General features: G+C 41.6%; 1 protein-coding gene across 2 annotated transcripts in view; it reads left to right on the top strand.

Annotated features, from left to right (window-relative positions):
* The window catches only part of SEZ6L (seizure related 6 homolog like), a 575,113-nt gene that overhangs the window by 430,279 nt on the left and 130,817 nt on the right, over positions 1–14,017 (top strand). For both annotated transcript variants that reach the window (XM_068238978.1, XM_068238971.1), the window contains exon 8: positions 13,486–13,640. In XM_068238978.1, coding sequence (XP_068095079.1) covers positions 13,486–13,640 — 155 coding nt within the window. The remainder of the gene's footprint in view (positions 1–13,485; positions 13,641–14,017) is intronic.

The following is a 14,017-nucleotide window of genomic DNA, read 5'->3' as shown; positions in this document are numbered from 1 at the left end:
GCATGGTACAAGCTTCCACCCTGAGAGTCAGAAGTGGGGGATACCGTATGGTCAGCTGGTACGGATCCGACGGAATTGCTCCAGAGATGAGGAATTCCAAGAAGAGGCGACTAAAATGTGTGAACGTTTTAGGAAAAGAGAGTATCCTGAACATGTCCTTGAAGAGGCCTTGGAAAAGGCCTCTTCACTCAATAGAGAGGAATGCCTTAAGAAGAGGATGAAAAAGAATGGGGATGATAAAGTCAGACTCATTACCACTTATGGCTCTCATTGGCCTCAATTAAGAAAAGTGTTACAAAAGCACTGGCATGTCCTTAGCCTGGATCCTGAAATACTTAGGGCGGTGGGTCCCTATCCACTTCTGACTCCCAGGAGAGCACCCAATTTAAAGGATACATTGGTCAGGGCTGAGGTGTACTCTAAAAATACAAAGAAAAGAGATGGAAGGGGTTTCCTAGGCCCAATACCAAATGGAATGTTCCCTTGTGGTTCATGTATGCATTGCAAGCTGGTGGAAAAAACTAAGATCTTTAAGAATGCTCGGGAGAATAAGGAATTTGAGATACGAAGTTTCATTAATTGTAAATCTGAAGGAGTAATTTATATGATTATGTGCCCTTGCGGGCTTAAATACATAGGAAAAACAAAAAGAAAATTAAAGGAACGTATAGGGGAGCATGTAATTAATATAAAAGAAGCAGATGAAAAAAGCCCATTGGGGGCACATATTGCTTTGTTCCATGATAGGGACCCAGATTGCCTTCGGTTTAAAGGGATTTTGAAACCTAAGAGAAACAGACGGGGAGGTGACCATGAAAAATTGCTATATCAAATTGAGAACAGATGGATCTATAATTTGGGAACGTTAGTTCCAAATGGACTAAACTCTGACCTAAACCTGGTCCATTTTTTGCCTGAATATAAGAAGTGAATAGTTGTAGTTAAAAAATCGTGTGTGGATGGTTGTGCTGTGTAAAAGGATGTGTTTCCCTTTAAGGAGAAATGGATATGCTGCTGTCAAAGGATTAATTGGGTCGCAGTAGCATGTCTATCCTGTTTTAGAATTAGCATACACGACAATCTTTTGGGACTATAAGACTTCATGGTTAACTGTGCTTAGCCAAAAATCACTTGTAGGCAGAAATGGTGGACTGTTTAGCCGCGCTGGATCAGCATACTAATAGGCTGCAAGGCGTTTTTAGGGCAGAAATGAGGCATTCCCCCTGCTTTGAAGCGGTATAGAAGCGAGGCTTGGCTGTAGAAGAGGTGTTGCCATGAACATGGATAGAATCATGAATTCCGGGAACCAGAATGAGGCTTGGCTTGAGTGATTGCTTAAGAGGGAGAGCACACCCACTGCCTGTTATCCACAGCGTCATCACACTGAAGAAGCCCACGTGATGTGGGCGTAACGCGTATGTGGGCGTGGCAAGCTGCAAATGGCTGACGGGACGCTCCTTGACTTGCACACGCTGGAAGCTTTGATGTCCGCAATCTGGGCGATACAGACCGGGTACCTGGTGTCGCGGGACGCCGCGACGGAACCGTGAGTTACTATAATTTAAAGGAAAAGGCAAAGGCCTCTGTTACCACAAAGTGGCTGTCAGAAGAGGAATCCGTATATAAAGTGCCTGGGCTTGCTACACAGTGGCTGGAAAAGGCTAGTGTTTTTGACCTATTAGCCGCTGGCTTGCAATAAGGCGGAATCAGGCCATTTTAGTGGGTGAAAGAACGGATTATGGTCTGTTGACGAAGTTGTACCTGGTGTGATTTACGATCTGTTGAAGATAAAGGTATTAAACAAACTGTTGTATCTGGGCCCAGTTGAAGTGGACATAAAAACGCAGCTTCATAGGTTCCACATGATATCAGTCCTTCTGTGATCGGCCGATCAGGATTGTATGCATGTGGTGTAACTGTTGATGTGTGTGCATTCAGGAGCGCTCCTGTTATGATTGTCTATGCAGCCTTTTAATGGGGGGGGAGGCAATAGATCTTGGGAATTAGCTGGGGATTGGAATTATATTGATTAATAAAGTTTTGTAATTTTATACTTCTTTGAGTGGCGGTCACCCTTTTTGTGCTATGAAAATTGAATTTAGAAACCTGCCTTCCCCTTAATTGGGTGAACTAATGTATTAAGGACCTGTTCACCGGATAACACTATTTTTGCAGAATCTTCTAATTTCCGTGTTGAACGGTCTTTTTTCAAATCAATAGAGAATAATTCCATTACCGGCTCCCAGTCCTTCATGCTTCATATGGGGTTCACATCAAGTTTTTAATTACTAGTGTGAGTGCTCTCTCATCAGGCAAAGCGATGGCATACAGATTAGGGATTGATATTGATTCTGACATCTCTTCAGCCTTTAAAGAGACAACTGAAAATGACCAAGATGACCTCAAAGATCTTAAGAAATTATTTAGAGTACACAAGAAACTCACCCTGAGGCATTTAAGGCGGAAGTGGAGTATAAGTACTACACAGTCATATGTGGATAAGGGGGTTGTACCATGGGGTATGAGAAATAGATTTGTTCCAGCTGGTCATCTTCAGAACCCACGGTTTATGCAAAAATGGAAAACGATGGCAATTGCCTATGACCTCAGTGTGATGAAAATCATGATTGAGGAAGAAACCCTGCAATTGGAAAGTTTGCAATCCGAAATAGAGGAAAGTATAGCGAGGTTAGAAGACTATCGGTCACATAGTGAGTTTGAACGCTTGAATGAATTGGTGAAACGGGAGGTTGAATCAACCCAAAAAAAGATCAAGTTGGTAAAACAGGCCAAATTTCAGACTGACATTAAAGAATGGAAAGAGGGGGATTTCTACAACTGCAAGCCAGGCAGGGCAAGATCTAGATCCAGAGGGAGAAGTGGGAAAGATACGGAAGATGAAGATAGCACGGGTGGGTCTCCTTCCTCTTCTGGTAGATCTGTCCTTTTTTTAGAGGACGAGGAGGAAACAGAAGAGGAAGAAGAAGACGAAGAAGAGGCCCAAAAAGGAAACAAAATAACAACCAAAAAGAAAAAGAATGTAGATCAGAGAGGAAATACCCGCAGGAAACCCCAACAGAAAGTGGACAGGGACCCCCAACCCATTTTGAAAAAGAGGGTTCAACCTTACAGGAAGGGGAAGAAAAACAAAGAGTAAAGGAACAGACAGCAGCCGGTTGTGAAGGTGAAGAGGACAGTAATAATATTTTGAATTTGAGCAACTTTTTGCTGTCGGAATATCATGTGTCAGTCCTTAATAAGGGACTATCGTTCTCTCCAGTTTGTGGCGGGGACCCGTTTGACACATTTAAGGATATTCAATTCTTTTTGCAACGAGTCCTTCTTAAGAAAATGTTTTCTAAAAAGAATGATAAGTCTTCTCCGCCCGAAGAACCGTCTGAGGCAGGTTCCAATTTGAGATCATTAGATGATAGAATGTCCCTAAGAGATCTTGAGACCCTTCTGGACAATGGAGGTAATTTGGAGGAAGCTCCCCCTGGCTGTGGTGTTGCTTATACTGACTTGAAAAAAATGTCCAGGTATATGCCTCCTCTCTCCATGAATAAAAGTGTACAAGTCTTTTCCGATTTGGTCGGAAGAGATTTAGGAAAACTTCATTGGGGTAGTCGGTTTGACAATCTTTCCCCACAGGAGAGACAGGCTTTGCTTGAACTTAAGGAGGCTGACGACATCATCATCAGGGGGAGCGACAAAGGGGGCAACATTGTCTTATGGAGCAAAGAGGCTTACTTTGCAGAGATGAATCGACAATTGGATTGTAAAGAGACCTATGTCAAATTAAGAGAGAATCCCTTTCCAGATATTATTAAAAAAAAGAGACAAAATTTTGAGTATAGCTCTGTCACAAGGAGCCATCTCCGCCAGCGAGTACCAATTTATGAAATCGGATCATTATAAGATACCAGTTTTGTATTTAATCCCAAAAATACATAAAAACAAGGAGTGCCCCCCAGGCCGTCCCATTGTGGCAGCAATCGATGGCCCGCTGGAAAAAATCGGGACATTTATTGATGAGAACTTGAAAGGTTTGGTGGAAGAATTGCCTACCTTTGTTAGGGATACTAGAGAACTGTTAAATCTGATTAAGGATTTTGAAGTGGAGGACTCTGACTATCTGGTTGGGATCGACATCGAGTCCCTGTATACCTCCATACCCCACAGGGTTGGAGTGGAGGCGGTGAGCTATTTATTGGATCAATACAGGGGCTGGATGGGTGACAGAAACCGGGTAGTCATCGACCTCCTACAGTTGGTTTTGACAAACAATTGTTTTTTGGCGGATGGGGTGATGTACCGACAGACGAGGGGGACGTCGATGGGGGCCGCGTGCGCGCCGGCCTATGCATGTTTGCATCTTGGGGCTTGGGAGAGACATGATGTCTACCGCCAGCAGGTGTTCGGCGTGCACGCGGCCCTGTGGCTTTGTTACATCGATGACGTCCTCCTCGTCTGGAGGGGCCCTTATAACACTCTGATGGAATTTTTAGAGGGTTTGAATGCAAACTCCAGGAATCTAAGAGTCACTTTTACTGTAAGCATGGAGAAGATTTCTTTCTTAGATCTAGAGATACGAAAAGGGGACAAAAAACTAGAGACAGTTCTGTACAGGAAGAAAACAGCAGGCAATACTTACTTGCATGGTACAAGCTTCCACCCTGAGAGTCAGAAGTGGGGGATACCGTATGGTCAGCTGGTACGGATCCGACGGAATTGCTCCAGAGATGAGGAATTCCAAGAGGAGGCGACTAAAATGTGTGAACGTTTTAGGAAAAGAGAATATCCTGAACATGTCCTTGAAGAGGCCTTGGAAAAGGCCTCTTCACTCAATAGAGAGGAATGCCTTAAGAAGAGGATGAAAAAGAATGGGGATGATAAAGTCAGACTCATTACCACTTATGGCTCTCATTGGCCTCAATTAAGAAAAGTGTTACAAAAGCACTGGCATGTCCTTAGCCTGGATCCTGAAATACTTAGGGCGGTGGGTCCCTATCCACTTCTGACTCCCAGGAGAGCACCCAATTTAAAGGATACATTGGTCAGGGCTGAGGTGTACTCTAAAAATACAAAGAAAAGAGATGGAAGGGGTTTCCTAGGCCCAATACCAAATGGAATGTTCCCTTGTGGTTCATGTATGCATTGCAAGCTGGTGGAAAAAACTAAGATCTTTAAGAATGCTCGGGAGAATAAGGAATTTGAGATACGAAGTTTCATTAATTGTAAATCTGAAGGAGTAATTTATATGATTATGTGCCCTTGCGGGCTTAAATACATAGGAAAAACAAAAAGAAAATTAAAGGAACGTATAGGGGAGCATGTAATTAATATAAAAGAAGCAGATGAAAAAAGCCCATTGGGGGCACATATTGCTTTGTTCCATGATAGGGTTCCAGATTGCCTTCGGTTTAAAGGGATTTTGAAACCTAAGAGAAACAGACGGGGAGGTGACCATGAAAAATTGCTATATCAAATTGAGAACAGATGGATCTATAATTTGGGAACGTTGGTTCCAAATGGACTAAACTCTGACCTAAACCTAGTCCATTTTTTGCCTGAATATAAGAAGTGAATAGTTGTAGTTAAAAAATCGTGTGTGGATGGTTGTGCTGTGTAAAAGGATGTGTTTCCCTTTAAGGAGAAATGGATATGCTGCTGTCAAAGGATTAATTGGATTGCAGTAGCATGTCTATCCTGTTTTAGAATTAGCATACACGACAATCTTTTGGGACTATAAGACTTCATGGTTAACTGTGCTTAGCCAAAAATCACTTGTAGGCAGAAATGGTGGACTGTTTAGCCGCGCTGGATCAGCATACTAATAGGCTGCAAGGCGTTTTTAGGGCAGAAATGAGGCATTCCCCCTGCTTTGAAGCGGTATAGAAGCGAGGCTTGGCTGTAGAAGAGGTGTTGCCATGAACATGGATAGAATCATGAATTTCGGGAACCAGAATGAGGCTTGGCTTGAGTGATTGCTTAAGAGGGAGAGCACACCCACTGCCTGTTATCCACAGCGTCATCACACTGAAGAAGCCCACGTGATGTGGGCGTAAAGCGTATGTGGGCGTGGCAAGCTGCGAATGGCTGACGGGACGCTCCTTGACTTGCACACGCTGGAAGCTTTGATGTCCGCAATCTGGGCCATACAGACCGGGTACATGGTGTCGCGGGACGCTGCGACGGAACCGTGAGTTACTATAATTTGAAGGAAAAGGCAAAGGCTTCTGTTACCACAAAGTGGCTGTCAGAAGAGGAATCCGTATATAAAGTGCCTGGGCTTGCTACACAGTGGCTGGAAAAGGCTAGTGTTTTTGACCTATTAGCCGCTGGCTTACAATAAGGCGGAATCAGGCCATTTTAGTGGGTGAAAGAACGGATTATGGTCTGTTGACGAAGTTGTACCTGGTGTGATTTACGATCTGTAGAAGATAAAGGTATTAAATGAACTGTTGTATCTGGGCCCAGTTGAAGTGGACATAAAAACGCAGCCTCATAGGTTCCACATGATATCAGTCCTTCTGTGATCGGCCGATCAGGATTGTATGCATGTGGTGTAACTGTTGATGTGTGTGCATTCAGGAGCGCTCCTGTTATGATTGTCTATGCAGCCTTTTAATGGGGGGGAGGCAATAGATCTTGGGAATTAGCTGGGGATTGGAATTATATTGATTAATAAAGTTTTGTAATTTTATAGTTCTTTGAGTGGCGGTCACCCTTTTTGTGCTATGAAAATTGAATTTAGAGACCTGCCTTCCCCTTAATTGGGTGAACTAATGTATTAAGGACCTGTTCACCGGATAACACTATTTTTACTGTACATACACATGTCTATCTCATCATGTCACATCACGTCGGGTATCCTTTAAGGCTGCTTAGATTGTTTGTATTCAGAGGGCATGTTGACTCGATAAAGAGAGGAGCTCCTCTCAAAATGTCATTGCTACTTGCCATATTTGCTGTATGCTGATGCCTTAATAAAAGAGCTTGAATTACTGAAGACAGTGCTGGGTCCCTTCTCGTATCCTTACATTTTCCTTGCAGCATCATCTTTGTTCCACTGAAATCTATGATTATGCATGGTTTATCAAGTTGAAGCTTGTTGCTTTAATTTTCAGCCATGGGAGTCAGTTATAGGCAGCTGCGTTGCTGGATTGTGTATTATTCTACAAATTAAGGAGAGGGAAACTTTACTCAGACAAAAAAGTAGCGGGACATTTTTGATGGTAGAATAGCAAAATCTTTTGAATGACTTATCCAGAAGAGAAGTACGCTGACAGCTGCTGCATGCCTAGCAAATGAGCTATTTAAACTAATTAGAGTTATTTCAGGTAACGGAAAAAGGCTGCTTAAATAAGAGAAACATTTGTACTCATTACTTAACACAGATCGTATGTTAGTAAGAGTTAACCCTTGACTACATTTCTATTTATGCAATGCAAGATTACTATTTTAATGCAGACGGCATACAGAAATGCATTTACAAATTGTACTGCACAACATTTTTTGGTTTGTTACTGTTGTCTTTTGAAAAAAAAAAAGTATCATCTATATTGTTTCAAATAATTATTGGTCCCCTCCATGCCCAGAAAAACATATATTTTTATTGAAAAAAAAAAAAAAAAAATAAATAAATATATATATATATATATATATATATATATATATATATATATATATATATATTGTAAAATACATGCTGTAAGGCAGCTACGCAGCTGCAGCCCGCTGTTTTAAGTGTGTTGCCTAGGGATGGTCAAAATTGCCAATTACCATGGAAAATCTGCTTTCCGCAACTCCTGATTACCGCTATCGATTCCGCTTTCCGCTACCGGTTTCTGCATTCCAATGTGGATTTCCCAGGAAATTTCCGCTGACTTAAACATCAATTTTTTCAAAAACTACAGGTTCTTTTTCAAAGATTTTTTTCCTTTTGTTCCCACTCTTCTACTTAACATACCCTGAACATGTGTTTTTTCTAGCACCTATGGGGACTTTGCTATTAACCTCTAAAGTTTGGGGCATACCGCATATCGGTAATGTGGATTTTCCACATTTTACATTACAGTTAATGGCCGCCAACTGTAGCGGTTAATACCAAAGCCCCTGTAGGTGCTAGAAACCCCCGGGTATGTTTAGCAAGGGAGGGAAAACAAGAGGAAAAAAAATCTTTAAAAAAAAACTTTGTAGTTTTTGAGAAAATCAATGTTAAAGTTGGTGGAAATTTCCACGATTTCGGCGAAAATCCGCCTACCGCACTTGTATTACCGATTTCCGAAATTACGATGCGGAAATGCAATTTCCGATCAGAAAAGGTGTGAATTGCAAACAAGCATGTGTAACGATCGGTGTCAGTAAGCAGAGAGAATCTGATTATTAGTGATCTGCAGTATCACCAATAATGCAGATGTCACCTGATTATTGATGATCTGCAGAATCACCGATAATGCAAGTGCAACTAACCTCTGGATACCGTATGCAGAAAGTGACAATCAAAACTGTAACAATATACAAGATAGTGGAAATATCCACCGCACAGTGATTCCTCAGAGGTGTGGTTACCTCTGAATGGGAACCCCGTGTGTGAGATCCTCAGCCCAGGTGAAGATTGGGATCTCAGCCCCTGGCAGTAATCGTCTGCTAGGGCAGGCGTCTCGGAGAGGCAAGCCTCAGAGATATCCCACCAGTGGGAGACGTTCCACTGGGGGAAAGAAAGGTCAGACAGGCACAGATAAATATACAATACAATCCTAAACTGAGGTGTGACGTCCTTGATATCAACACCTAGGAACTGAGCTAAGGTCTGAGCGTTTACACCTAAGTATTCACGACAGCAGACAAGGAGCAACTGATCACAAGCTCCTTATATGCTGGGAGCGCATCTGCAGTGCCACCCAGCCGCCCAGCCAATCAGAAAACCTCCTAAGGTCAGCTGACTGGGGAGTCAGCTGACCCTCCTACGTAGGAGGTAAAAGTCCTGCCTCCTTGCGCGCGCGTGACCCTCTGCCTCTGTGCACCAGAGAGGCCAGGCCCCGGGTCCGCGCATGAACACGAGCCGAAGTCCGCCAGCTGCACTGCAGGACCCGCCGCCATGTCGCCAGCCGCGGCGGCGGCAGCCCCCTCAACCTGTGCCGGCAGTTCCACATGTGAAGCGGAACTCGCCCTGCTGGGAAGCAGAGACCGCCGCCATGTTGCCCCGCGCGGCGGCGTTGTCTCCGCTAATCCTAACAGCATGACTAATGTTGCCTTTTTACGAGCCACCCTTTTACGAACTGAGCGGCTCATAAAAGGGCAACATACCCAAAACATGCAGTATTCGTGATTCTACTTTTTGCAAATCCTTCCTTAGTGGCGTCTGTATTAAATCTCTCAAGTCAAGTGACTGTCTCCTCATAATCAAGTACCTCTTGTAGTGAGAACCTCCCACCAGAGACCCTATTGTCAGATAGGTGCCACAACCTTGATGTGTACTGGACATGAGTGGAGATTTGGAAATAATAATCAGTATGGATCTGCTAAACGCAGATCCTGTTAAGCGCTAATTAGTGGCTTTGAAGAAAGAGAGGATGGCCGTGTACAACCTAAGAAATTATGATATCCATTATAAAAAGTCCATTCTGAAAGCAGGTACTCAGTTTCTATAACAGACCTAAATCACTAAATGGGCTTTTGCCATCAATTTATTGCTGCATAGGTCATCTTTACTGTACAGTTTTATAGCAGCAAAATGGAATTACTTCTTCATGTTTAGCATGGATATTATTCTATTCAAGATAACTGTTATGGCTTATCCAAGAATGAGGTTTTATGCATTCACTTAAACTGTTCCAATTTGCCTGTAAATCCCAAGAATATAATGTGTTGAAGTTTAGAATGTTCTTTGAGTAGGTTTATAATTCTGTTTTTTAATAGTGCCATTCTACATTTATACTTTGTTTCTCTCTGGGGTTGATGACCTCTGAGGTCTGTAATCTCCTTGAAAAGAAAGATGAAGATAAAATTAAGTCCATATTGAATGTAAAAAAAGTTTACCTTCTTTCAGAGCTAAGATAAATTATGAATGCCGTCTATCATCTATCACGCTTGCTTTTATCTATTTCTATTTTCTCTGAAAAAATAACAAACTACAGTCTGTTGAAAACAGCTAGAAATGTGTGGGGTTGATTATTACATCTATAATAGACCTATGCACAGCTGTTCTTTATGTGCATCTTTCTTTTGTGTTTGCAAATGTTATTTACTGTGTTCAGAGACATCTGTTCTTAAAAAGTCGACAACAAATGCAAGATGACAAGGCTTATCCTATCATGTTGTGTGATGCATTGGCTGCATATTGCTGTGTAATTAAAATTCTTCCATCCTGACTCTGGTTGGATTTAGAATCATTTGAAAAGACAGTGGACAAGCTGTACTATACCTGACAGCGTCTGCAGTTCAGTGTAAAGAGAGTCTGAAGCCAAGTTAAAAATGGCTTTTTACCTTTTATTTATGTTAGGCATGTTAGCCCCTGTTAAACCGCCACTATCCCGTGGCAGAACAAGGGTTTTTTACCCCCCTAATCCCCTGGGGCACATTGCGGGCAGCGCTGTCGTGCGCGTCTATCAGCACGGATCGCTGCCTCTCCCTGCCCCTCTCATTCTTCCATCACTGAGAGGGGCAGGGGAGAGGCGGAGATACGCGCTGATTGACGCACATGGAGGCAGAGCTGCAGCCGAAAGCTCTTCCTCCCTGGGCAGCAAAATGAACAAACAAGAAAGTCGTGGATTTTGCACAGGGGATTTTGAGAGGGTAAAAAATCCTCGTTCTACCACGGGATAGCGGCAAACATGCCTAACATAAACAAAAGGTAAAAAAACGTTTTTTTAAGTGGCTTCAGAGTCTCTTTAAAGCCCGATTTCCTAATATAAAACCACAACCTACTTTAGCTATGACTGTTGAGTGTACAGAGCCGCACATGTTCAGAGACTAATAGGGAAACGGATTAGGGATTTCAGGGAAATTGATAGGTTTGTTCAAATGCCTGATTATCATCATGCCTACTACAAATATGCTATATTGTTCAAAACACATTGTATACAGAGGCATAACAATAGACCCTGTGACACTTGCAACCGCTGTGGGGCCCAGGGGCTGTGGGGGCCCAATCCTCCCCATCTCCTTACCCAGTTACTGAGCAGCACAGGTAGTGGAGCAATGTTTACCTGCTCCAGCACTGTGTGTCTCCTCCATGCACTTTCTGCTACCATTCGCTGTGATTGGGAGGTGGCAAATGCAAATGAAAATGTGCGGCTGATGCATAGAGGAGACCAGCAGCACTGGAGCAGGTAAATATTACTCTGGTCCTTGCGCTATTCTTTATGTGCATCAGAGAAAAGGGTGTGCGTGGGGGAGGAAGAACCATGTGGGAAAAATTTGGATCCCAGGGGGCCCCATGACAATTTCGCAGAGGGGTCTCCTGGTCTCCCGGTCTTCCCTAGTTGTATATGAAAAGATAAAGAGATGCAAGAGCATGAAGGTTGTGTTATCAGATGAAAATTAAAAAAAAAATATATATATATATATATATATATATATATATATATATATATACAGTGGGATGCGATAGTTTGGGCAACTTTAATCGTCATGATTTTCCTGTATAAATCGTTTGTTGTTACAATAAAAATGTCTGTTAAATATATCATATAGGAGACACACACAGTGATATTTGAGAAGTGAAATGAAGGTTATTGCATTTACAGAAAGTGCAATAATTGTTTAAACAAATTTAGGTAGGTGTATAAATTTGGGCACCACAAAAATGGAAGGAAATCAATATTAGTAGATCCTCCTTTTGCAGAAATTACAGCCTCGAAAAACTTCCTGTAGGTTCCAATGAGAGTACGGATTCTGGTTGAAGGTATTTTGGACCATTCCTCTTTACAAAACATCTCTAGTTCATTCAGGTTTGATGGCTTCCGAGCATGGACAGCTCTCTTTAACTCACACCACAGATTTTCAATTATATTCAGGTCTGGGAACTGAGATGGCCATTCCAGAACATTATACTTGTTCCTCTGCATGAATGACTTAGTGGATTTTGAGCAGTGTTTAGGGTTGTTGTCTTGTTGAAAGATTCAGCCCCGGCGCAGCTTAAGCTTTGTCACTGATTCCTGGACATTGGTCTCAAGAATCTGCTGACACTGACACTGAGTGGAATCCATGCGTCCCTCAACTTTGACAAGATTCCCAGTCCCTGCACTGGCCACACAGCCCCATAGCATGATGGAACCCCCACCATATTTTACTGTAAGTAGCATGTTTTTTTCTTGGAATACTGTGTTCTTTTTCCTCCATGCATAATGCCCCTTGTTATGCCCAAATAACTCAATTTTAGTTTCATCAGTCCACAGCACCTTATTCAAAAGAAGCTGGCTTGTCCAAATGTGCTTTAGCATACCTCAAGTGGCTCTGTTTGTGCTGTGGGCAGAGAAAAGGCTTCCTCTGCATCACTCTTGCATACAGTATCTCCTTGTATGCCGAATGGTTGAACGATGCGCAGTGATTCCACCTGCAGCAAGATGATGTTGTAGGTCTTTGGTACTGGTCTGTGGGTTGACTCTGACTGTTCTCACCATTCGCTGCTTCTGTCTATCCAAATTTTTTCTTGGTCTGCCACTTCAAGCCTTAACTTGCACTGAGCGTGTGGTCTTTCATTTCCTCAATATGTTCCTAACTGTGGAAACAGACAGCTGAAATCTCTGAGACAGTTTTCTGTATTCTTCCCGTAAACCATGATGTCTTCAGGTCATTTGAGAGTTGTTTTGAGATTCCCATATTGGTACTCTTCAGAGAAAATTAAAAGAGTAGGGAAACTTACAATTGACCCCCTTAAATACTCTTTCTCATAATTGGATTCACGTGTATATGTAGGTCAGGGGTCACTGAGCTTACCAAGCCAATTTGAGTTCCAATAATTAGTTCTAAAGTTTTTGGAATCAATAAAATGACAACAGTGCCCACATTTATGCACCTGCCTAAATTTGTTTAAACAACTATTGCACACTTTCTGCAAATCCAATAAACCTAATATTACATCTCAAATATCACTGTGTGTGTCTCCTATATGATATATTTAACTGACATTTTTTATCGTAACAACCAATGATTTATACAGGAAAATCATAACAATTAACAAGGTTGCCCAAACTTTAGCATCCCACTCTGTGTGTATGTATGTATGTATGTATATATATATATATATATATATATATATATATATATATATATATATATATATATATATATATATATATATATATATATATATATTATTATTATTATTATTTTTTATTTCTGCAGGTTGGCAGTTTACAGCAATGGGGAAATTTAACATATGCAAATAAAGAGAAGTTGGAGCATGAAGATATATATATATATATATATATATATATATATATATATATATCATTATTTACTGTTTTATTTCTGTAGGTTGGCAGTTTACAGCAATGGGAAAATGCTCTTTGATTCAGCAAAAACAGAGACTGTGCCATTCGAAGGGCTCATTAGTGAAGGATCTTGCATCAGAATTGAATTTTCCACGGATGAGACCAAGACAGCTCCTGGATTCAATGTTCGTTTTGAAGGTAAATGAAAATTTGCAATTAAAGGCACATGTATGAAGTTCATGTTCTGTGCAGCTGTGCAAATTGGGGTTATCCAGGTTCAATCTCAATCTGTCATAAGCAGCTCAATGAATCATATGCACATTTTATGTAAGAAGTGTTTTTTATTCAAATGGTAGATTTGTCCAGTTTCTATGAGCAGAACTATAAAAAGAAACCGGCTATGACTAGTGAGCTGCTGAACTTGGGCGCTGTTTACACTGTAATATTAAATTACCTTTACCTGGGTACTTCACAGATACCTGCTTTAGCAGTGTTTTATTAACAGTTTGTTTCTTTTTCTTACTCTGTGAATATTTAAGATGGACATGTTGGAATGGGATTTTTAATGTGCTTTG

This window comes from Hyperolius riggenbachi, chromosome 1 (genome assembly GCF_040937935.1).
Source record: "Hyperolius riggenbachi isolate aHypRig1 chromosome 1, aHypRig1.pri, whole genome shotgun sequence".
In the NCBI taxonomy this organism is placed as follows: Eukaryota; Metazoa; Chordata; class Amphibia; order Anura; family Hyperoliidae; genus Hyperolius; species Hyperolius riggenbachi.
Note: the sequence above shows the minus strand (reverse complement) of the source record. Positions and strands in the feature narration are given on the sequence as shown.